The sequence below is a fragment of the Semicossyphus pulcher genome, unplaced genomic scaffold, assembly GCF_022749685.1.
Source record: "Semicossyphus pulcher isolate SPU_LCO1_2020_fin unplaced genomic scaffold, fSemPul1.0.p SCAF_25, whole genome shotgun sequence".
Lineage (NCBI taxonomy): Eukaryota > Metazoa > Chordata > Actinopteri > Labriformes > Labridae > Semicossyphus > Semicossyphus pulcher.
In genome coordinates, this window is record NW_027211699.1 from 4,994,985 (window position 1) to 5,019,860 (window position 24,876).

Genomic DNA, 24,876 nt, shown 5'->3' on the forward strand with positions numbered 1-24,876 from the left:
CAAGAAAGTTTGGTATTTTGCCCTTTTCTCAGTTTGATCTGATCAGAGGATCTGACACAAACTGGAAAATAGCTGACACATAATCTGTTGGCGCCATGAACAGAAGCTGAACAGAAAAAAGGTGGTCAGTGTTAAATCCTTCCGTCTAGTGGTGTCAAGCTGGCTGCACTTCTTTATCAAAGCAGATGCAAAAAAGAACACAGTCCACGTCGTTATACAAATGCTGAAGAATGAAGAGGTCAGTTCGGGAGGGAATGTTTGCAAGTGAGGTGGTGTAAGAGTCGGGGGCCGAGCACTGACCCTTGAGGCACTCCGGTTGCGGTTTGGACACTTCTTCCATCCAAGAAAGCATATTCATTTAAAATTATGTTGCTTTGGACAAAAGCAAAATTGTAATATCGTCAATTCTTAATAAAAATAGAAAATGACAACCTGGTTAACCGAACTCTTTCTATGCTGCTGGTGTGTAAAGCACATTTTTCCACCATGAGTCCACCGTGCCAGGATGACCAGCCTCCCCCTAAAATGTAAGTTCTTTATTAGACTTTTATCAGTACTGATCAGCTTTTTAAAGGAGTATTTGTAAATATGAGAAAAGATTAAATCAGTGTTAATATCTTCAACTAACTACTAACAGAAAAAAGAAATCAGACAAATAAATGTCCCTCAAAACATTTCTACATGCTTCTCTGAGCTGTGTGTAGGCACGATCTAACATCAGTGTGTGCTTGGAAAGAACAAAGTTGTGGCAAAAAGTCTATGCAGCGCTTTTATTTTGAAGGACATGGGTTTTCTATGAGTGCATGTGTGTGCAGAAGTTGCACCTATTGATTATCCCAGCTACAGTTACATTCTTAATTCAATGATTAGTAGAGGAAATATTTTCCTGTGTGCACTGCCACCTGCTGGTCATTTTGGGCCATTAAACTGTTGTGTTTTGTAATGATGACATTGTGATGTTTTGTTCGGTATCAGGTCCAAACTGCACCATTTGTCACTTAATACATTTGAATGGTTGGAATATTTCGGTGGCGAGACCAGCTGAGAACCACTGGTTTATATTATGTTTGTACAGGTTTTGGATTTGACATCTACCTGTTCCTTCTCCAGGTGTGAAGGACTCACATTTGATGGACGAGGTGAACGCTCTACAAGATTGTTTTGCCTTTATATAATTCTAAGTATTTAATATAATGAAAAATTGTTGCTTTGTCACCTCACAGCTAGAAGGTTCCTCGTTCGGATGTAGGGGTTTCTTATTAGTGGGAATGCTGAATCTGCATGGTTAGCTGACACGCTACAGTATGGGAACAGACATCAGAACTTCACAGCATGTGTCTTTATTGATCTATTCATGAGAAATTATACATCGGAACCACAGGGTGGAGCTGGAAGAAGAAGAAGAAAAAAAAAACTGTGATATAACCTTGTTTTTAATATTTTGTTTGTCTCCGAGCTCCCAAAAGCACATGTTCATTTAAATACAGTCAAACACAAGACCGGCAGCCAACAACAGTGCTGTTATGGGCAGAAGAGCTGACGGGGAGGAAGTAGGAAATGGTTTGGCGCTCAACAGCTACTTCCATTGGGTCAGGCTGGGGTCAACCTCTGTGGAAGAAAGGGACCAATTAGATCAAGAGCTAAAACCTGAATGTGTAAGTGCGTGAGAGATGCACGAAAAAACATGGCCGACAGAGACGTACCTCTGCAATGTGCTGAAAAACAGATTATTCATAAACGTCCTTCTTGTCTGCGATATACTGTACAATCTCCTCGGGACTCATCAACTTCTCTGCTTCTGCGTCGGGGATCTCGAAGCCTGCAGGAGAAGAACACAGAGTTCAAAGGTCATGTAAACAACACCTTGTGCTCTGTTAAAACATGCAAATGAACACAACAGAGACTGAAGCTGGAAGCTGACATGCACATACAGTACGATCTGCTTCTGCATAACTACTGAAGATTAAAGGGTCTGTAATATATCCAAGAATTTTCATGCCTCTTACCAAACTCATCCTCCATGGCCATGATGATCTCCACCTGGTCCAAGCTGTCCAGACCGAGGTCTTTCATGAAGTGGGAGCACGACTGCAGCTGAGGAGCACAAAGTCACACACGCAATTAGCCGTCAGCGAGCACAGTTCAGGTCTGATAGCATCCAAGCTAGTCGGCGATCGCGCTCACCTTCTCCGGGTTGATCTTGTCGTAGAGCTTGAGGACGTACATGACACGCTCTTTGATGGTCTCTAAGGTGAGGGGGGGCAGACCTCCATACTTTCTGCACGGCACGCCTACTGAGGAGATCTGAGGAGGGAATAAAAGAAGAGGAAGAGGTCAGGGGAAGCCAGGGATGAGGAGGTTGATGGAGGTCATGGGGATGCAAAAGTTTTTAGCTAAAACTGTTAACAAGCTGAAGGTCAACAACACATGCTTGCTTAGCATAGTGGGTTTATTCAGGAGAGCCTAAGGTGGCATGACTTGAAGCACACATGACGGCTCAACAATCAGACTGATTTTAGCATGCTGTGTATAAATGTTCAAGCTGATCGTATTAGCGCGTTTACTGAATAGATTTCTGATCTCAATAGGACCAACCTGATTAAATAAAGGTAAAATAAATAAATAAAAATACACAAATTATCATCACATGGGATTAATATGAAATGTACAGAAAATAGATATGCAGCTTTGTTTACTTTAAAAGCTTCAGTGCAAAACCACCTTAAAAGTTCTACTTGTAGTCTTTAACATGCTTCTCTGGTTAGGCTTCCTAATATATTTCTGCCCTTCTTAATGACAGTCTAGTGATCACCTTCCAGATTAGGAAGTTCTTTCATTGATTTTTCTTTACCTAAACAAACTATCTGAGGGAGTTTTTACTCTGTTGTTAGTCACAATCGTGTCCACATTCAATTCTATTTTATACATTTTACTGTTACGATTCTATTTAAGGAATTATAATATCTAAACGTTTCTTGCCTTCTTATAATAAGTAAATAATATTAGAATCATCTGTAGCTTGATATCATCCATATATGCTTCTCACAGGATCAAACAAGCAACAGTTATAAATATAAAAGTGATTCTGGGCTGCAGCATTACTTTAGCAACATACTTATATAGCTCCTTCATTAGCTATTGGTTACTTAGATTAGCTGCAATACATCAGAAGGCGCTTGGGTTACGTTTAGACATCCATATGGCTCCAGACTGCAGGTAAAAGATGAGCAATAACATTAATGCGTGCCAACGAACTCACTCACTTTGCTAACGAGCTAGCTAGCTAACAAGCAAAACATGGCAGTTGTGTAATGAAAAATATAACGTCACAAGGTTTCGCGGGTTTTGGGCAGGATTTCACATCGACAGATTTTTATCTCGGGGTTAAATGAACTATTAGCACTCCATTGTGAACTTCCAGCAGGCTAGTTGAGCCTGACAGTTTTGAAAGACGTCGGTAGGTCACAGCAGCGAACGCTAGGCCACGACTTCTCAATGTTACCGGAGACTCACCGGGCTCTGCCCGAGCCATCGCGTCCTCCGGCTGTCTGCGGCGAAGGAGAGAGGTCGGTGGATGGCTGCTGCCGGGGCCGCAGCGGTTCTCACTGCCAGGGTACCAGAGGAAAGCCTCAGCGAGGGCCGGGCGAGCGAGCGGACACACTGCAGCAGGACACGGGACGCCATGACGGGGATAAGTGCCTGGGAGCTCCCAGCGTGCAAGGCGAAGAAGAAACGGGGTCAGGCAAGGGCTCCGCAGTACGCATGCGCAACACAAGCCGTGTCTTTATTTTGCACTTTTTATTTCATTTTTTCTTTATGCTGTGTCATAAATGAAACAAAGACACCAACAATACATAACGACAAGCGCTAACTTTAAAAATAGGCAAAATAAATACATTTCTAAAGAGTTAGAATTTAACTCAGGCTACATTAATCGATCACCAAATCACATTGCGGATTAGTTATTTAATATTTGCAAAGCCAATTGACCTGAACGAGCAACATAAGTAAACAGCCAATATGCATTTATAAATTGAGTCTTGTGTTGTACCAGCCAAATCTAACAAACTTCAATGGACTGTTTTATTAGCTTAACGACCATCGATGATTTGGCGCCCAACTACTAATGTCTGAAAATCCTGTCAGGCTCGTCGGCATCACAAGAGAAGAAGAGAAGCTGAGAGCGTAGCCGTGTGCTAAGCAGATGCGTTGCTTATTAGTGCTTAATTAATCCCCACTGTCTTAAATTTTGTACTTAATTCCCAACCATGGAGTTGTCTGAAATACTGTACAACAAAGCGGAGTACATTGAGACGGTAATGCGTTGGCTTTCAAGCCGTTGTTAGCTTGCTAGCTGATTGCTATTTGGCTAGCATAAGCTGCACTGGGCGTTGGACTGTTGAATGAAATTATTGTTTACCTTAGATAGACAATAAAGTCAGGAACACACTATAAAACGTCATTAACCGTATTTTCCCTTTTATTTCAGGCTTCTGGCAACAAAGTGAGCAGACAGTCAGTGCTGTGTGGGAGTCAAAACATCGTTCTCAATGGCAAAGTAAGGAGCAAAACAAATGAGAGGGCAGTATGTTGTTAAATGGTGGTATACAGTGTACTGTGTTCTGTGACATGGCTTACATTGTGCTTGTCTCTGTGTGTTTATTATCTCCTCCAGACTATTGTTATGAATGACTGCATCATCAGAGGCGACCTGGCTAATGTCAGGGTGGGCAGACACTGTGTGGTGAAGAGCCGGAGCGTCATTAGACCACCTTTCAAAAAGTTCAGCAAAGGGTAAAAGATGCTTTTTTGGCATATATCCAGACTAGAGCATACATACCTAAATTATTATAATGGTATTCATATTATTTTAGTATATAATGTGATGATAACTTGACTTGGGGCTTTCATACATGTTAAACTATAGGTAGATGCTATAGCCATGACGAATTGTTTGGACCTTTTTTCATTAACTTTTGCAAGTAAACATACATTTTATTTATTCAAAACTATTCTGAATGGAAACAAATATTTGTTAACACTTCATTTGTTATATGAACAATGTATTTGTGTTTAGTTCATTTTTATAAGCAAACTGCAAAGGCCTTGAGATGGATTCGTTTGCAATAGAAAAACAGGTTCTGAAACTGATATTTTGCTTATTGTGGTTTCAATAATAACAATATTAATAAATAATTAATATCCTTAAAATCTGTTCTAACTAAATACTATGTAAGTCTAGCTTTTTATTTCAGATCAGGATTATGCAAACAACAATCTCCTGCAGCCAGAGAGCAGCTGCCTGTGTGTTGTCACCATTTATTAAACCACCTGTAATGCAACGTAATGATGTCATCAACAAGCATGATGTCATCTGTTGCAGAAAGAACAAATGTTCTAGCTATAATATCCTCCAGCTGGATGTGGGTGGTCTATTCCCATATGGTTTAACAAACAACAGAACTTCATCTCCTTCCACCCTCTCTCTTTTTCCTCCAGGGTGGCGTTCTTCCCGCTGCACATCGGAGACCACGTCTTCATTGAGGAAGACTGTGTGGTCAATGCAGCGCAGATCGGTTCCTACGTCCACATTGGCAAAAACTGCGTGATAGTGAGTGGGACGAAAGCACACACACACTAACACACACACACACACAGGACAAAGCCAAAAGACAGAAAAGGGAAAGCATGCAGAGAGAGTTACAGAGGACACAAACAGAGGCTGTGTCTCCTCCTGCCTCTGGTGAAACAGTCACATGGCAGTCATGTTCAGATAAACTGAGCGCCTGCAGGCTGCTTCCAGCACCGACTGGAACACTTTCCGGTTTAGATTTTTAGCATAGATTTCATGCTGCTATCAGTGAAGCGAATAAAATGGTTTAAATATCTGATGACTGGTCACTGTGGGCATATTTACAGTAGTAGAAAACCGTGCTGGGAGCTAGCAGATGTACATGATTATAACTGATCAGAAATGGCTTTGTTATAAATAACGGAGATATAAATCTAGCAGCTTTGCTGTGCAATCCCAGGATAAATGTGTATAAACAATTCTTCTTATAGTTGTCTGATTGTACTTCACTGTGATGATAATCAAACTGTACGTTGGTTTTACCTTTGTTTTGTTGTGTGTGTGTGTGTGTGTGCAGGGTCGTCGCTGTGTGCTGAAGGACTGCTGCAAGATCTTAGACAACACCGTGCTCCCTCCTGAGACAGTGGTGCCGCCTTTTACCGTCTTCTCTGGATGCCCAGGTCAGTCTCAACACATCTTACCCTGTTACTTTTTACTTATCTGTTACGCCTTTAGCTGAATTTGCCTCTCTCTCTCTCTCTCTCTCTCAAGGTCTGTTTTCAGGGGAGCTCCCTGAGTGCACACAGGACCTGATGATCGACGTCACCAAGAGCTACTACCAGAAGTTTCTGCCCCTCAGCCAGATCTGAGCGCTGCTCCCAATCCCCTCAGCAGGATCCACACCCTCTCCAGCCAGCCCCCCCGGGGGCGTGGACGGGGTCTCTCATCAGACTGAAATGGACTTTGAGAGCTCACCTTCCGCACTCAGAGGCCAGGAGTTTCTCTGGCCAAGGAAAAACATTAAGTCCCATTAAGAGCCCGAATAAGATTCCTGTTTTTAAGTATGAGAAAAGCTTTGTTGTGTGTTTGCAGTTTAAGTGTGTTTAAATCCACAAATCATAATGCTCTTTATCTACACAGCACGTTTATGAGTACCATCCCAGCCAGTCTGTGATGCCTTCAAGGGGCACAGCTATAATTCCTCCATCCACAGGCTCTTCCTTCCTCTTCTTGTGTGTTTATATAGTCTGTTTTTCCTGGTCAGTGTGCTGAGGAGAAACTCTGGATCTCTGTGTGGAAGCTGAAAATCACAACCTTTGCTCTCTGACAGCAGCTGTAGGTGAAGATGAGGAGATGGAGGAGATGGAGGAGATGGGAAAGGAAGGAGGTGTTTGAAGAGTGGAAACACAAATTGTAATATACTGTAGGATGTGTGGTCCCTGGAAGAGTTGTTGCTACTTTGGTAGCAGCTAACAGGGATCCAAATAAATAAACCCATGGACCAAAACAAAATGGAGAACAACAGTTGATGATTTTGCATGTCTGCAGTTTATGTTGCCAACAGAGCAGAAAACGCAACTATCCTGTTGTTTTACTCTCTGTCATCTTAATTCTTATTTTTGCTTTGGATTCAGCTGTTTATGCAAAAGTTTATTTAATACTGTGTTTAATTTTATTTCCATATGTTTTTAAGTATCAGCTGCAATCCTAATTTGAGAGTTTAAATGTGTGCAGCACAGCCCCTTTCATAGTTTGGGAGTAAATTACAGACGGAGCCAAAATCTGAAGTATTGCAGCAGATAAATAAATACATAAACATGAATACAATTTGCCTCACGACTTTTTTGTAATTGTCTTGTGCTCTTTAACTTTTCAAATGAGTTGTTTAGAGAACTGCAGTGGGTACTTGAGATTATTTTAAAGATTTTTTTTTTTTTTACCTTTATCGATAGGATCGATAGAGAGACAGGACATGGGGAGAGTGGGGGTTAACGTGCACTAAATGATCGGCAGACCGGGAGTCGAGCCTGTGATCGGTGCGTCGAGGACTGTAGCCTCTGTACATGGAGTGCCTGCTCCACCAACTGAGCTAAGCCAGCGCCCCGAAATTATTTTAAAAGCTAATTTGAAGAAAAAAACAGTCACACGATTAAAAAAAACAAAATTAAAAAAAACACATTTAATATGTTTAAGTAGTTTTTCCTATTAGCATTTACCCTGATAAGAAAGAAGGTATATCTCAGTGGTTTAAGGATCCAAATGGTGCAGCAAAAAGTCTGAGACAAAATCCCAAATACTGCAAAGATCTGTCAACATGTTGTAAAAATGCTCAGAACGTAACATACAGTGCATCTTCTTTGTAGCATCCACGTTGTTTCCAAACCTTGACTTAAAGCGCACGAACTAACTAAAGACCAGGCCACTTTCTAACTGAAGAAACGGGACTATCCGAGGAGCAAGTGAATGCAGCATGGGAGGACTGAACAGAGGAAGCTGTTCATCAGACTGAAAACAATTAGAGCTTTGGCAACAAACTTTACAGTCTTGTCGAACATTTCCTCATCAGACACTTAGCCAGTTATTTTTCCAGTGTTGTCCTCTGGTTCCACCTTGTGGTGAAAAGCAGGAATTGATGTCTCTTATGTTAAATTGGTACATTCAGTGTAGAAAGGAGCTCTGTATGATTTATTCCTTACATGCTTACTGCTCCTGTTGTACAAGGTGTATATCTGCAAACACAGTGAGGTATGAACACAAAAACGAAGCTAGCTTACTTTTGTGTCATTGCTGAGCATCGTGAGCAGTTTATAGAAAAGCAACCAAATAAAACCAAACACTCCTTTTTCTGTTTTTTAATGAAACATAGTCCATCCAATTGCAACTCATGGTTTTATTTCTTTTACAATGTGAACCACATATATCTTACCAACAATTAAATGTTAAGTATATAGATTAGCCATTTATTACTTTTTAAACAAATAAGTATCAAGAAACAGCTGATAATAGTGTTGGCTCCAGAGACACGAGGCATGAGTCAGCCTTTTGAAACGATGTGGATGAAGGCCGGTGACGGGCTCAGGGGAAGAGAGGGAGACAAAGTGCCCCCTCTAGTGTAACCAGGCTGATGAACGCGGTTCAAACTCTGAAGGGGAAATATCGGGGTTAGAAAATCGGCACTCGTAGCCGACTCTTAAGTGGAGCTCTGGAAAATAATAGGGAACACTTCGCCCTGCAAAAAAGGTTAAATATGAGTCTAATGGGAATTTTTGATCCTTTCCTCACGCCTAGAATCACAGAGTCATCCCAAAGCCTACAGAGAAAGAGTGCAATAAGTCCCGCCAACACCAGAAGAGAAACAAGTCATGGCTTCATTGACTTTCATCTGCTAGGTGACAGCAGAGAAATGCTGTAAAAGGTGTCGTTTGCTGGGATGCACAAACAAAGTAGCCAGAACTATGTTTTTATAAACATCTAAAGAGAATAACTAAACCTGCAGGAAGACAGAAATAAACACAGGCGATAAGCATGAGGTGTCAGCAGGAAGGAGGGGGGAACTGGGAGTGTGACACTGAGTCGTCCACGAAAATGAGTGTCAGAGGCTAAGCTGTGCAAGGCCTGGTTTGGATCGTTGTTTTCCTGGTGATTCTATTAAACAGTTGTGAATTAGGTATTTAACTTCTCCAGGAAAAAGCAGGTAAAGAGACGGTGCACTGAGACTATACTCAGTGTCCTCTCTGGTAGACATAGGGTGCTAAAATAATCCTTTGTTTTTAGTTAGTTAGAGGCATTTTGTCAATATTTCAGCACTTTGTGGCGCCAAGATTTCTTCTTTGGTGGACGTGGCTTACAAAGTATGACTTGTTGCACTTCTGTCTCTATGGGCTGAGTGGGAACTCGCAGCCAGAGCCGGCAAGAGAAAAACTACTGCACATATTCCATGGGCCGCAGAGCCTGGGTGTAAACCCGGAAACTAGGAACTAGTTGGCGTATCTGCAGCTCTTATACGACTGAGATATCCAGATCCTTATAGAACATCCATGCTCTAATCCCCTGCTGGGCCGAGACACCATATAACATCCTCTGCAAGGACCCAATAGTGTAAAACTCCCATGCACCCTATTTTAGGATGAGGTTCCCATTAGTATGTTGCACTACCCGGAAAAACATTGTTTGTTTTAGCAAAAGATAGATTTTCAAACCAACACCGTCATGACTTCTCTAAGAATTACATGTTGGCACTCCCTCACAGTAATCAGAGACTCATTAGGCAAATCAAATCACATTTCTTCCCTACATTAACTAATTCAGTGGTTTCACTTGTGTGAAAGAAAAACTTCTAACGAACTAAACGCAGAACTCTTCATTCATTTTGACAGAATCTCAGCCGGGTTCTTTTTGTTACTCTGACGAGCCAGTTATCGTGTATGAATATAAAAAGCCAACCTATAAACGCAAAAAGTGAAATCTGTGACCAAAAATGTAACAGAGAATAAGAACTGGCATGCTTTATACAACGAAAAGAAAAACCCTTCTTTCCAGGTCAGAAAGGTGAAGGGGGGAAGTGAACAAGAAGTCAACAAAAATAAGGAAGAGAGAGGAGGAAACATGGACATCTCGCACAACTTCCTGTATCACTGCGACGCCAGGGCCTCACTGGTAGCTTCCTATGCTACATGAATAGAGCTGCCCCCCTGATGGTCGACCAAATGTTAGTGGACAGAGTCCATGCGACCTTTTCTGTAGTGTCACCAGCCTAGCATTCCCCTCTTAAGGAAAAGGCCTTGTGGGTAACGTATGCATGTGAGAAAGTCTGGCTGCTCTCATAGGAAGTGAGGAGGACGCGGTGAAGGTTCAAGTATCGCTTCTGTTAGAAATTACTTTGGTTTGTGTTTCCTGCATTGATTGAACAAAAGCATCTGTTTTATGCAACGTTACCCTGTCTCACTACTTAGGTAGTTAGCAGCTACCAGCTAGGCTAAAGCTAGCTGAGTCAGCCAAAGGAATCCAGGATGCGTCCCAAAAGGACTGAAGCTGTTATAGTGTTAAAAATGTTACTTTTAACATTATTTTCAGCCCAAAAAGTTTATATTTAGATACTTGAAATAATAAAACGTGTGACGCCTATTTAATTAAACTAACGACAACTAGTTGACCAGGGATTCCTTTGGTCGGGGCAGCCCTATAAATGAAAGCACATCGCAACGAACGAGCTTAGATTTAACTTCAATAATCTTACTTTAAAGAGACTACACATCAGTCCAGTACCAGTTTAAATTACTTGCTTAAAAAGGTCTGCCTGGTGTGATGTCAGTGTCCCCTCCTCTTCTCCCTTACAGAAGGACAGAAGGATGGAAGGCAACAACCATTTCAAGAAAGAAACACGCCTCGAGTTGCATCATCCTGTACCACGTGAAAATCAAACCCATCCACGTCTTATTAATGCACAAATCCCTTATACGAAGAGCAGAAAGTGTCCGAACGCCCAATCCGACAATCGAGCCAAATTAACAAGCGCCTTGCCTGCACCGGCTGCCATTGTTTGGTGGGTCTGTTAAAAAAAACAACGCTACCTTTGTTAGAACATTTCTGTGATTCATGCTTTCTTTACAGCACCGATTATCTTCTGATAAGTTACATTTTCAGGAAAGGACTCCCTAAAAACAAAATAAGTAGGGCCCACACACAGAAACACTCCATAATGTGTTCAAATACTTCTGAAGAGGTGTTCACCTGATGCTTAATGTGTGGGCGGGCCACGAGCGGGCCTTTTCTAGGGCTACAACTGGGATACAATGGAAGAGCCGATTTCATTTGCATGAGTTATAGGTGAAAGCTAAGTGCAAAAAATCCTTATTGCAACTAATCAGAATAATCACAAGATCACATAAAACAGCAGCTGCTTTCATAATAAGACTAAGGGGTCAAGGAGGGAGAGGGCGTTGCAGTCAGGAAACGGCTGTCTGAGAAGATGTATACACAAAAAAACAAAAAAAAATTCCTTTCCATTATCCTCAACAACAACAAAAAAGATGGAGAAAGAACGCAAAGATAACTCGCCTATTGCTGATGAAAAACTGAGCCAATAAATCGAGTTGTTTTAACACTGGCGGCTGAAGAACTGAGGAGAAAAAGGGCGACTGGATGAACTGAATGAGCCACTGTTGAAGCAGAGAGTACGGTCTGAATGTCCCAACAGCAACGGCCCGTTGTTACGTTCCTTTACCCAGAGTAGCCAGAGTAACTGGCTACAAGCGGCGGCATGATGTCACAGATGTCGCTCCACCACTGAAAGCTGCAATGATGAAGTAACAGAAAGAACAGGCGGTTGGTTCCGACGCGGAGGCCAGTCTCTGACAGAGTGAGAATCAACATTTGGCGAGCAACTTGATTCACCGAGTGAGACGATTTGATCATGGCCCTCACTTCCTTATTAAGGTGGTGGGTGAGGATGGGTGAGGTTAAGGTTAGGGAGGGAAGAGCACAAATGTGTCAAGGATCAAGTGGCTTTTACTTGTCGAGCAGCACAGTGCGTGTTCACCCCCATTTGAGAACTGTATGCATCCAAGTACGAGTTGGTGACTCCCTTCGTTGTCTCCTTTCCAGGGCAGCGATGCGGTACTCACCCCCCAGTCTCCCCCACACTCTCATTAAGTGTTCTGATTGCAGATCAGTGATTTGTAGAAATAATGAAGGGAAAGGAGACAAGGAACAGAATTTGTTCAACATCTGAGGAGAGCGAACTGAGACCTTCAGTCCCCGTTTTCATTTTCAGCCCGGGATCTTTGGCGCAGTCAGGCATCCCAACGTCTGTCCATCTATCTGCGCATGTGTCCCACATAAACCCGTCCATCCCCTCTCCTAGCCTCGGCTTCCAAGGCTTCCCCCCACCCCCTCACACACATAGGCAGGCAGCAGATCAGATCATCCTGTTGCGTTTGTGCGTAGGGGAGTCTGTGATGACATCACTACACTGGGTGGAGTTTCGTTTCCTGGTTCCTCCCCCTCCAGCAGAGGCAGAGCCTGTAGAGTCCAGATGCAGGGCCATTTCCTCTGAGATGAAAGTGTTCAGGTCGACGTCTTGGAGGCCGTTACGCCTGCTGCGGCAAACCGGCCCCGAGCCGGAAGAGCCGACTCCACCTGCACCACCTCCGTTACTACTGCTCCCACTCACGTGTGTCGGAGACCCTGGTGCACCGGAGCGGACACTGATACTTGCCATTGCTCCACTCAGACCTGGAAAAGAAGAGAGGTTCAAAGGTTATGCGAGTTAATAAACCATGGTACTTCAGATTTTCACGCTTTTCCAGAATTGCGTTGTTCGGATGTTTTCCCACCAAGCAGCAATGAAGCAGCCGCCTCACAACGACACGGGTCATCACTTAGCTCCAGAACTAAACTAAATGATTCAGAGGGCGGTTAAAGGAAGAACGTGCACTCCTGTGGTAAGATTTGTTTTGGCATCAGTGTCTGTGACAGGTGCGACTGTAAACCACAATGTGGCAAACTAATCAAGGAAACATTTGACCTCAAACTGTAAGAATTTTAATTGTATTGTGTGACAGAGTCAAAGAGATTTTGTCCATGCCAGTCCCATCACACACAAACCTCGGGGGTGACATGCAAAAGGTATCTGATAACTGAAAAAGAAGACAAACCTCCTGACGCAGACTGAACTTGTGTGTCTGTAACTTAAACCGCCAAATGCCTAACATCATCCACCCTAACCTCAGCGACAGCCCCTTTAAACACACGGGGGTCTTCAGATCATTTTGAGTGTCCAATAGCGCTGACAGCACGACACAAATATCAACATTCTGTAGCTTAAATAGTTTACAAACAGAAACAGATGCATCTGTGTTTTAGAAATATAATCCAATCATTAAAAGAGACTTGGTAGTGAGAGGTTTTCTCTCACTCACACAAACACAAGGAGCTAAATTGAGGCCCTCTTTCACTATTGGCCAGGGCTCACACACCCGTGCACAACACTCTTATCTCTGAGCCACATGCAAGTACTACGACAACACTCAACAACACACGTTACAACATACTGTAGCTCAGACTGCATAACACTGTCCCCATCAAAGGGGAAATCTGTACATTTGCAAGTGATCCATGTGACATTTTTTCCTTAATTTAAAAGACCTTATTTCACAACCCCTCTATTGTACATTGCCACAATTGTAGATCTATTCAACTCGTGACAGTGGGTCCTACCAGAACCAAAAGTTTTAACAGCGTACACAAAGAAACAGACATCAGAGGTCGCTGAACTATGAGCAAGGTTCATACAAAGCTTCCTCACCATGCAACGCAATGGCCTCCCTGAAGGGTTGGAGATCTGCTTCCACAGATGAGCCAGTCTCTGCTGGTGAATTAGCCCGACTCGGGGCCACCATGGCCAGCCGGGTGTTGGCCCTGCTACTCCTGTGTGGTGGTGCTTTGCCGCACAGAAAGCTGATAAGATCCTCCCTGCGGATGGTTCTCCGGCGCTTTTTCACCCAGGCTAACATGTCCTGCAATCCAAAACAAGAGTGATTAATCAGCGAGCTAAGGCTTCAATTTATTAGCACGTGCTGATACATTACGTTGACAGGGGATGTGAACTCATGATGTGTCCAGATACAAAGATGAGCGGTGCCTCACATAAAGATAACAGAGGAAGAATGCCCACCTTATTACGGCGTTGGTGCCCTATCTGAATGCCCCGGTCAAAGCTCCTCTGATGGGCATCCACACTCTCTGCAAAGGTGGAAGACAATATTCATTGTTCATCCTCATGTGTGCCAACAGTCAAGCAACTGTTGTAAGCATTGTCAAAGAGCATAAAGCATTAGGAAATGTAATTACGACGGGTGACATGACTAGCAGCTTTTAGAAATCAACAGCAAATTTCTTCCAGAGGGAAACAACTATCCACCCCTTTCTAGCACTTATGGCATGTTTTGGGGAGGCAGTCACATACAGCCCAGTCTCATTCTTACTTAAACAAAACAGCTGTGTTTCACTGGTGAATTCTTGGCATTGTCATAAACAAGTTAAAAATGCAGCCTGTTTTTCTGTCTTTCACTGGCTTACAAAAACCTACAGGCCCTGTGACAAACTGATCAATATATTGCTGATAAGAATGATAATGACCAGGTCTGTGTTTACAACTTGCGGATGAGCTAATCAATAAAAACATGTCTAGGTTTACAAGTTTATGACAGCCAGCTACAGCCTATATAGAGGGAATAAAGCATAACAACAAAACAACAGCTGGCTGATCAATACATCAGGCTCAAAGGCACAAGGATAGAGGGAGAAGGATGTGGTGAGGTACCTTTGTAGAGGTTGGTAACTGCTGTGGCCGAGTTCTGAAATGGCACCCACAATGACAGGCCCTGCTGATGACATACTCTATCTGTGGGAGGAAAGAGGAAATATGTTTGGTTTCTGTATATGATGCAGTTGCTATGTAAAACAAACAAATCACCCGTGATACATGTGACCAAAGGACAACAAAACACCCGAGAGGTACAACAGCTTAATAATCATAGGGTTGAAGTGAAGATCATTTTCATTCGCCATTTTGTCTTGCATCTACAATTGCATGGACAGGGTTTGGCGTATAAATAACTGTCAGCCGGCGCTAGATGGCCAACTTGGCAGCAGCTTGTTTAGCAAGGAAGCACCGACACACCAACTTAACTGCCCTCTCAGCAGTAAAGTTGCAAAGCCATGTAAAACACACAAGCAAAAGATGTAAAGACGTGAAAAGTCGAGCTATGTGTTGTTTTTAGACTAAATAAATCCCCGTACAAGCTGACAATCATAACTGATTGTAGACAAACCAATATTTCACAGCGAACCAATACTATCCTCGCCATTTTGTGATAATAACGCAAGCTACTCGTTGCTAAACAATCTGCTCACTCAGCAGCAAACCGGGTGTCCAAACTATGTGCTAACTTCTGTTTAAATGTTGATAGCACATTGCAACGGCTAATCGCATCCGGTATAACAGATGGTAACACTGACAGTATACAAGAGACTGTCATCTGGGAATGTCGCGTAGCTACGATTGTTGTTACCATCGCCATTTTGTAACTAGCCTGGCTAACGTTACGTTAGCTATCCTCTGCTCTTTAACTAGGTGTCAACAAGCTATTGACAAAGGAGTTCATGTAAACTTGAGCTTATTTAATTTTGTCAGTTAATATAGCTATGGTTGATTATCAATCGAAAAGAGGTCATAACACAAGATTGAAGTTCATAACTATTTTTTTTCGCTGGCTAGCAGAAGCTAGCTAAATTTAGCATTGCAAAATCAGCTGTAAACGTTACCCTGTACTGGCCAGCGAGTTCGCACGAGCTAGTTAGCATTCTGCTGATATAAACGCTATCGTTAGTTCCCAGTAACGCTCGTGAGTAGCCCGGTTGCTAACCAACAAGAAAAAATGAATACTGGCCATGTATCATCAGACAAACACGCATACAGAACGCGCTGGTTTGAACCTTTGTATAACTGTGCCACAGCAGTGGCGGAGTTCTGGAAAAGATGCCACAGTTTATCCTGGTCGTTGTCGGCCTCCTCTTCGCTCGGCTCCCTCTGCTCCGCTTCGGCCAAACACTGCCGCTCCCATTTTGAGAACCAGTGCTCGGGTCCGTGTTCCTGTATCTCCGAGTCCCCGTCTTCCTTCTTCTCCTCCATTTAATGCACCAAACTCGATGAAAATGCGCTTTTAATATGTTAAAAGATTTATATCTGGACACTGTTTGGCGAATTATGTAAGAAAACTCATGAATACTATTAGCGTTGTATTATTTCGCACTACAACATAACGTGGCTCGCTGTTTCCACCATCTGTGAAGATAAGCTTAGCTAACTGTTTTTTCCTAGTAGCCGACGTCGGGATATATACATCGCAGACTACCCTGTTGTGCGCTTTATTCCGCCCATTGCACTAGATGTCAACGGCTATTGGCGAAATGAGCACTGCAGGGTGGGCTTAAGGACTGCTTTCGTAATTTCATTGGCTCGCCGACACGTCCATCACAGTATTGACACAAAAGAACCACATTGAAAATTCCACATTACTGAAGCTCGAATGAGAGAGCAAGTTTTGTCATGAAAAGTGCTTTGTGAGAAAATACTAATATAATATAATATAATATAATATAATATAATATAATATTTTAATGTTTGAAAAAATAAAAATAGCCGCTCATATTAGGTGACACTTATGAACACTATTCAATTCCATATGTGACTTATGTAAATATGTTACACATAAAAATAATTATAACATGACAATAGAGTTTTTATTTATTTTAAGCAATGCTATAGACGGCTAATATACAGTACGAAACAATAAAGGTGATAAATCAGAATGAGGCAGTCATTAAAAAGAGCTCATCTGCCACGGTATCTAAATCGGAGGGTAGTGCTGTGGGTTTTTGTTTGTTTGTTTGTTTGTTTTTTGCTGGTATGTTTCCCCCCCCACTGGATGGTGCCATTTACCCATAAGCTAAAGCTCGCCTGTTTCACGGAGGGCCTGCATTCACCATTGCAGATAGAATGCTTTAGTGTTTAATTCCCTGATAGCTAATTTATGATTGGACGTAGATGTTGTCAATATTCAATGTTTTAAGAGTTGGTACGTTCATTAGTGATTAAAGTGAACAATTAGTAGAATTGCTTTATGTAGTTAATAATTTGGCTTGACAGTTTATTGCCCTAATCTGAATTATTTATGTTGATCTGTGTTAACTATTTTATTATTTAATAAATATTAAATATGATCATTTTTATGCATCATTGTACTTTTGAATAAAACAGAAAGACTCCAAATTGTGCATTTATCCACATTATAGTGACACTGCATATAAATAGTTGTGTACCTAGATTTCCTTTTTTAAGAAAAATAAATAAATAAATATATTTTTCAAGTCAAAAGATAATTTTGAACACCCTGATTTTGTATTAGTTACCTCCAGTTTTATGTGCCTTTTTAGTAAATTACTCTACCTTAATTACACTTCAAAAGGTATCACCACACATACATACTCAAAAACATTGGTGGCCCCGAGAAACTTTTGTGTAAAAACAGACCGAGTTCAAGAGCATCATAGATACATAAATATAAGTATGTAGACCAAAAATTTAAATCACTGCAATAAATCGTTGACAAGGGGGTACCATAGTAGGCTATAGTGGAGGGTGACCTCATAATGTCGAAATGCTGCATTGATTAAAAAAAAAAAATCATTTATTTTTTAACTTGAATTGCATGATACAACAATAAAATCGAACACACTTTGAAAGTAGACCCCTGCCTAACTGTTAATGGATAATTGATTAATATATTATTCATGGGGTGAACATATTAACTTTATTTCCACATCCAGACAATGTGTTTTTTTCCTTATTAAAGAACAAATGATGTTTGGGGCCTATGCCCAACATGCATGCACTAGTATGCTCGCCCTGCATTGTCATTTCTACAATGGTCATTCTTCAATAACTGTTTAAGAACTCATTTTAATTTCCCCTGTATCGGCTGCACACGCCTGATCCCTATCATTTAACATGGATGTGAACCTGGCCGGGGATGGGCCAGTGTTTGGATCTCCATGCGGATGTGACATTTCAGAGAAGAGCGCGGCCGCCATTTTGAGATTTACCTCAGACTGAACACAGCTCGAGCCGTGCGGGAGGAGCGGGTTATGAGCCACACAGCTCAGGCTAACGTTGTATGACCGGGCACATTCTTCATAAGACACAAGAGGTTTGCTAGAAATGCAACGAGGTGCCGCTTTTTTGTCGTTTATCGTGTTAGGGTGAATTGGTTTATGTCGGGCCGTGGCAGCTCTCGTCTCCAGATCAACATAAACGTTGGTGCTGTTCCGTGTTGTTAACAGCTTTGAATGGATAGCTTCTCCCTCCGCTCTCCCCCAGACGAGGGACAATCGGAGGAGCACACGGACTGGGGATATCGTAGGCAAAGTTGTTGAATGTGTGTCAATATCAAATGAGCCTTTGTTTTCATTGTTGTTGTATCACCAGTTGGCTGCCTAGTGTCAGGTAGCCTCGCGCTAACGTGAGCTATAAACAGGGTTTTTGTTCCTTAAGGTACAGCTCGTGCTGTGCGTTGTTTTATCACTCACAGTTACCCCACATCTCCCGGGGTAGAGCCGGATTGATTTAGCTAATTTCAGTGGGCCTCCCTCCTCGGAGCCCAGGTCCATCCATCCCACCCCCCGCAGTCAGACAGCGACTCGCACCCACCACCGGCGCCGAGATTGGGCGAATAGCGAGCAAATACGTCCGCGTTTCTCTACCCGCTCCCCCGCCGACCTCCCCTCCTCACTCCCCGGCGCTGACAGCGGACAAGGCCGAGGTCGCAGCAGAGCAGGCCCGGCCGCCAAGGCTCGACCTGTCCACCCCACCTCCGCATCCTACCACACCTCACCAGCAGTCCAGAACCCGGCTCCCAACCGAGGCGACCCTGGACAAGGTCGAGGGTAACACAGAGAGCAAGGAGCCCCGCATCACAACCACAACAACAACAGCTGCGAACATGAACCACCACCATCACCACACGCAGCAGCAGCAGCAACAGAAAGCCGGCGAGCAGCAGCTCAGCGAACCAGAGGACATGGAGATGGAAGGTAGGAAATAGTCTCAAGAAGGGTGAACTGGCACTTTGCGACACCTTTCCTCGTAATTTAACAACTGCACAAGAAATGCTAAAAGTTTTTTTGTGCAGGCTGAGCTCAACTTTACAGTAAACATGAAGGCCCGACGCTAGCTAGGATAGCCGGCTGCATTTTTGCTGATTGTGCGTCCGTTGCAGCAGACTTATGTGGAGCTGACCTCATTTTGCGTTATAAGCGAATGGAGCTTGTGTTTTCCTCCGTGTGCCTGCAATATTTCATTGCATTTAGATAACCAAAAACAGCTGTTCGTCCACAAGGTTGGAGATTAGCCACACAAACCATTCATTCGGTCTGGCCATAGATTTCTTAACAAGCTGTTCAGTTTTTCAGTATGCCGTAACAACTAATCAGATGCATTTTCGAAATCATCTCCGTTAAGAATCAACATGCATCCATAGAATCAAATGCCCAATGTGTGTTTATAACCTACATGTTTGTAAACATGGAACCTCGCCAGATAAATTAATATTGATACTGAGGCTTTGGGTCCATTTTGACAGGTATCGGCACCTGCGTTCCTTGTCAAAGTTAGCCTTTCAGTGAATAGTGTGACTGTAGCTGTGCAATTCTTCTTTATAACGTTAAAATGTAATAAGTCTAGGAAGCCCTGTTAAGTTAAACCAGCCTCTCTAAAACACTGTGTGCTAGCATCGTGTCTGATGGCTTGTGCATCAAATGCAGGCCTGCAAACTGACGATATAGGTTAACTACGGTTTAGTTTGGCCTCTAGAATGTTAAGTCATTAAATATCCCTTTATCATTTAAGCGCTAAAAACGCCTTGCGTGTATACTGACAAGCACCCCTTTTATCAGTGTCTGTGTTCATTTAGCTGGTAAAACGTATTGTACATAGCAGGATAGCTAATTTTGAGCTAGTGAATTAACCTCCATTCGCACTTTTAAACGTTCGTTTACTTGCTAGCATGCTAGTTAGCTCCTCTGCTAACACTCACGGAGGGGGTGTGTGGCGTTCCAAAATGGTGGCTTGTATTTTGCATCGGTCGATTTGGCTTTTGCTCGAATGTTAGGCCTTGAATATCTACCTCACGTAATCTATTTTTTTTACTTGTTTCAATCGCTCTCTACCGGTATAATATACCTATTCTGGCTGATGTTTTTTCCTGTAGTATTAATTTTAGCTTATTAGCATGTACTAGTGAGTCCAGCTAATGTTAGCCAATAACGGCCTGCAGATGAATCTGTGGCCAGTGTTTGCTAGATAGCTTGGTAGCTAACGCTAACGCAGATGCGTCAATCGTGATTTGCTAAATTGACTGTGTTTAACGAGTTCAGCCATTCCTTTAGACCAGATGGCAAGCAGAATGTAATTTTCGCTTTGGGTCACTTGTTTGTTTGTGTATATGCTGACGTTTAACAGTTGTGTCATATGAAACGTGCGCGCGCTGCTGGCAAGTAACGGTAGTCGCCGCTGCGGTAAGCCAGGCCCGCACAGAGGCAGCGCGGGGATTTGCTGCTTCATTGTATGGAAGACCAAACGGCATGGAGCTCGCCATTTTTAATGATCTGTGTTTTTGTTAGGCAGATTTGGAGACAGAGCCACCTCTGTTACCATTGAGCTGGCATCACACTGTCAGAATCACCCGCCCTACAACAAAGTTTATACTAATGTCAACTTTGGACGGAGTAGCGGCTCGTGGTAGCCCTCAGCATCACTGCGTCATTTAGTCCTGGTGATTTTATTATCTGCTCGCATACACGTTGCTTGTTATTCGGCAGCACCATTTTATTGTCTGTCTTATCTTATTTGTCATAAGCAGTCCTTAACTGCCTAAGGTAGCCTTTTATATTTTTCAATCGTTTATTTTAATAATTAACTCACTAGATGAGGGTGAACTCTTCAGACATCATCAACCCTTACTAGCTGGTTCACCCATGTCTCTCCCAGTTCACTGCAGCCTTACAAGGACTGTGAAAACAAGTTGACATAATAAACTCCCCCCTTTTTTTCTGGCTTCAGATAGCAACACTTAGCACTTTTCCTTTATGGAATCAGGCTCCATACAGTGCAGTGGTGTTAATCCATCACCTGCTCTTTTTGTCTGTTTTTGCTACAGAAATGTTAATGGATGCCAGGCTGTTGCTACCACACAATCATCCTAATATTTATGTCTTTAGTGGTGCCGAAAAAAGAGGAAATCATGGAAACTAATAGTAAACCAACATGTTATATCTCAAACTATACCTTTTTGTTATTAAATCCAATTTGTCTGATAGGACAAGATTAAGAGCCTAGATTAAGGTGTTGGTTAGTAGTTTTTTCAATAGCATTCTTTCAGCTTCTTGGTGCCAAATCATTGTAACAGGATCAGCTGTGTTGTCATAAGCTTGTTTCTGTAGGTTAATACATCTGGAGTTGTGTTTCCGCCCAGCATACGGTCGCCTCAGAGGAGAAACGTTTCTTTAGGCTTGAAAACTTTTATTCAATCTTAGGAATTTACACATTAGGATTACACATCTCACTTGATTGTAAGGATAGGTTTCTGTTTTTTCTAACAGTTGCCATGATAATGCCACCATAGCAGGTTTGCAGATCAATCACTGTGATGCTTTTTGGATCTAAGTATTTACAAATAACTAATCAGCTTGTTAAGATACCACTGATTTTCCTCTACTACACATGTGTGTAGCTTAAGTGACAGAAAGTCCTACTAGGCCATTTTGGTTGTTTTCTCAATATTAAATCCTCCATCTAGTTCCCGCTTGTGCCGACTTATCCATCAGTGTGGACTTCTGCCGAGCGTTCAGGATAGATGGACACAGTGGGCGGGACAAGAAGTTGTCATGGAGTTGACTGACAGACCCCATTAGCAGGGTGTAATCCACTTGGGGAAAGGAGGTCAGTGTCCTGAAGGAGTCAGTCGGTAACGTTACCTGAAGGGAACTAACGCACTGCTGCTTCTGTCAGCTCAGGGGAAGAAAAGAAACACACGTGAAGTGCAGTGTTAGAGACAGACTGGCACATTTGGAGACACATTGTTTTCCCAAGTCTGGCTTCTGCAGCATCATTGTCTTCATCACAGGATCCAGGCAGATTGCACTCAGTCCTTGAAGTCTCTTCAAAGCTCCTCTGGATCTGTTAGTTTCAGTAGATGAGACTGTGCATCGAGCGGGGATGATTGTTGTTGTGTGCGTGTGTGTGTTTTTGTTTGAGCAATGACTTGCAGCTTAATCCTGCATTGTGTCCATAATTACCCAGCCTACTGTAATGTTGCATGGTCTGTGTTGCACATACACACATTCTCCTGCTGTTGCCCTCACTCTGACAAGCAGACTGGGAAAGAAGACTTGTCATGCTGTCTCAGCAGGGTTTTCCCACTGAAAAAGTAGGAAAGGGCAAAGGAAGGATAACTGTGTGTGCGGATGCAGGAGATGCAGAGGGAGACAGTAGTCAGAGCATCACTTTTATTCCAATATAAAATGAGTAAAATCTTGTTTTTTTAACCATAATCATAAATATCATATTATAGGTCTGTCCTGCTCTTTAACGGAGACACATTAATTTATTTATCCCCCCTTGTATTATCAATCAATCCCACAACTAAGGGAGTAATCTACTGGCTGTGACGCTAACTGCATGACTGCAATACCGCGGTTAAGGGACGACAACCGCGGGTGGACCAACCGCTTATTTTTATTCATTTTTTGAAAATATCATAGACCCATAGCGCTCCTACTTAAATTCCCAGGTTCAATAAATTAACTAAAACTGAAATTAAATGTGAAAACTTAAAAAAGTCTCGCAGTGAAGCACTGTTTTTTTTCCCTTCACTCAACATCACACGTCACATTTACTAGTTGCTGTGGCAGCACGGAGAAAACAGTCGGACCTGAATGCTGTCAGGTTTCAAGTTTACAGAAGCCAACCAGGAGATGCAGCAGTGAGACATTTCTCCGCTGAACCTAAGAGCGTGAAAGAGAAAATAAAAGTGAGCCTATGTCCGAGAAAGGCGGTAAATAGGCCGGTATGCGTGGCGGCGGGAGGAGGAAGGTGAACGATTAGCATCAAGAAGTGCGCGTGGAGCCATGCACGCAAGCACCTCAGAGTCTCTGTCAGATGATCAGGATGAAGGGTGAAGAACTTTACACCACAGAGAGTGACAGCTTTGCTGCTCGTGTTGGATTTATAGATGGTCATAAATTTAGGATAAAAACTATGATAACAAACGTGTTTTCTCCATTTTTTCAAGCGACATTTTCGGGCGGCGCTAAACCACAAGGGGGCGTTAGTGTTTCACCATGGTTAGAAAATTCCAGCCCTAAATCTACTTGAGCAAAAGGATTGGAAAAATCTAAAAGTTGAAGTTGAACTGTTTTATATATTCGCATTTTCTGGAAATAAAGTGCTTCAGCTGCAACAGATTGTCGGTTGTAGGCCGAACTTTGGATGTTGGATCATTACTGAAACACACAAACGAAACCAGTGCCTGGTTTATGGCCCGTTTGAGCTCTTGATACTTGACTTAGACAGCTCCCCTTAAGAGGTCTCTCCCCTGCTATCAATATGTCTCATCACATTCTCTCTCTCTTCCTCCAGCTGGGGACACAGACGACCCTCCAAGAATCCCGGCCAACCCAGTGATCAATGGTAACGTGGCCATGGCAGACGGACACAACAACACAGAGGAGGACATGGAGGACGGTGAGAAGAATGTGCACGTACACAAACAAACAAAAACACCTCAGCATGTTTCGGGGGGTTTGTGCTGTAAAAGGAAGCGTCGTTAAGTCTCCTTCCAACTCTCCACAGACACCAGTTGGCGGTCAGAGGCCACGTTCCGCTTCGTGGTGGAGCGCTTCAGCCGCCTGAGCGAGTCGGTGCTCAGCCCGTCCTGCTTCGTCCGGAACCTCCCGTGGAAGATAATGGTGATGCCGCGCTTCTACCCAGACCGGCCACACCAGAAGAGCGTGGGCTTCTTCCTGCAGTGTAACGCAGAGTCCGACTCCACGTAGGTTTCCTGTTGGGAGGAGGGATTTGGGGGAAACACACAGACAGACACACAGCTATTATCTTTGATGGTCCTAGCACACTGACGTCATTCTTTTAGAGGCATTACTGAAGATATATGTAATTTCCAACAGACAGGTTGAAGTGAAACTATTAGTTGAGGACATGCAGTAGAATATTGAAATAATGGTGTGTATATAAATTGCCTCCCTCCCACACAGGCCCACTTTTCTGTGTTTTATAACATTGAGTCACAGTTGATGGAATTGTACTTTTTTGACACTGAAACACTCTTTCATGGCAGTTTGAATCAATCCCTTCAGATTGATCTGCATTAAGCACAGACACCAACGACCAAATATTTTCATTAGCATTCCTCCATAATTTTTTAGCTGCAGAAGCTGCCAGTGTGAGTTAGCATCCCCAGCGCATGTGGCAACCACCACCAGCATGATTCATAGCTGGCAGGGTGTGTTGCAGTGCGGTTTCTGGATTATGTCGAATGTAAAGCTCACTTTTGGTTTCGTCAGAGCTTCTTTCAAATTGTTATCGTCTTCCTAATTCCCTCTGACTAGCCCAGTTATCCCACAGTGTCATAAAGCACTAGTGTGACTGTTGTCTGAGCCACAGGACCCCA

At 42.9% G+C, this 24,876-nt stretch overlaps 4 protein-coding genes across 6 annotated transcripts in view; 2 read left to right on the top strand and 2 right to left on the bottom strand.

The window, feature by feature from the left end:
- Positions 1–1,324: 1,324 nt before the first annotated feature.
- ndufab1b (NADH:ubiquinone oxidoreductase subunit AB1b) lies at positions 1,325–3,725 on the bottom strand. Its single transcript, XM_069676171.1, has 5 exons — positions 3,514–3,725; positions 2,185–2,304; positions 2,007–2,094; positions 1,704–1,819; positions 1,325–1,608 (listed from the first exon to the last, which is right to left on the bottom strand). The coding sequence occupies exons 1-4, from the start codon at positions 3,682–3,684 to the stop codon at positions 1,728–1,730; spliced, it is 471 nt and encodes a 156-aa protein (XP_069532272.1). The 5' UTR covers positions 3,685–3,725; the 3' UTR covers positions 1,325–1,608; positions 1,704–1,727.
- A 430-nt stretch (positions 3,726–4,155) lies between these two features.
- On the top strand, positions 4,156–7,393 carry dctn5 (dynactin 5). The gene is made up of 6 exons (XM_069676027.1): positions 4,156–4,316; positions 4,490–4,558; positions 4,676–4,794; positions 5,500–5,611; positions 6,150–6,252; positions 6,344–7,393. The coding sequence occupies exons 1-6, from the start codon at positions 4,269–4,271 to the stop codon at positions 6,439–6,441; spliced, it is 549 nt and encodes a 182-aa protein (XP_069532128.1). The 5' UTR covers positions 4,156–4,268; the 3' UTR covers positions 6,442–7,393.
- Positions 7,394–8,539: 1,146 nt separating this feature from the next.
- On the bottom strand, positions 8,540–16,454 carry hapstr1a (HUWE1 associated protein modifying stress responses a). The gene is made up of 5 exons (XM_069676129.1): positions 16,070–16,454; positions 14,895–14,975; positions 14,247–14,314; positions 13,878–14,088; positions 8,540–12,805 (listed from the first exon to the last, which is right to left on the bottom strand). The coding sequence occupies exons 1-5, from the start codon at positions 16,263–16,265 to the stop codon at positions 12,489–12,491; spliced, it is 873 nt and encodes a 290-aa protein (XP_069532230.1). The 5' UTR covers positions 16,266–16,454; the 3' UTR covers positions 8,540–12,488.
- Positions 16,455–18,787: 2,333 nt separating this feature from the next.
- Positions 18,788–24,876, top strand: part of usp7 (ubiquitin specific peptidase 7 (herpes virus-associated)) — a 28,237-nt gene continuing 22,148 nt past the window's right edge. The window contains exons 1-3 of one of the 3 annotated variants that reach the window (XM_069675832.1): positions 18,788–19,225; positions 23,829–23,933; positions 24,042–24,240. In XM_069675832.1, the coding sequence (XP_069531933.1) occupies positions 19,135–19,225; positions 23,829–23,933; positions 24,042–24,240 (395 nt within the window). In that variant the 5' untranslated portion in view covers positions 18,788–19,134. Of the gene's footprint in view, positions 19,226–20,244; positions 20,322–23,828; positions 23,934–24,041; positions 24,241–24,876 lie in introns of those variants that run through there. The other 2 variants (XM_069675830.1, XM_069675831.1) reach the window with 2 other exon arrangements.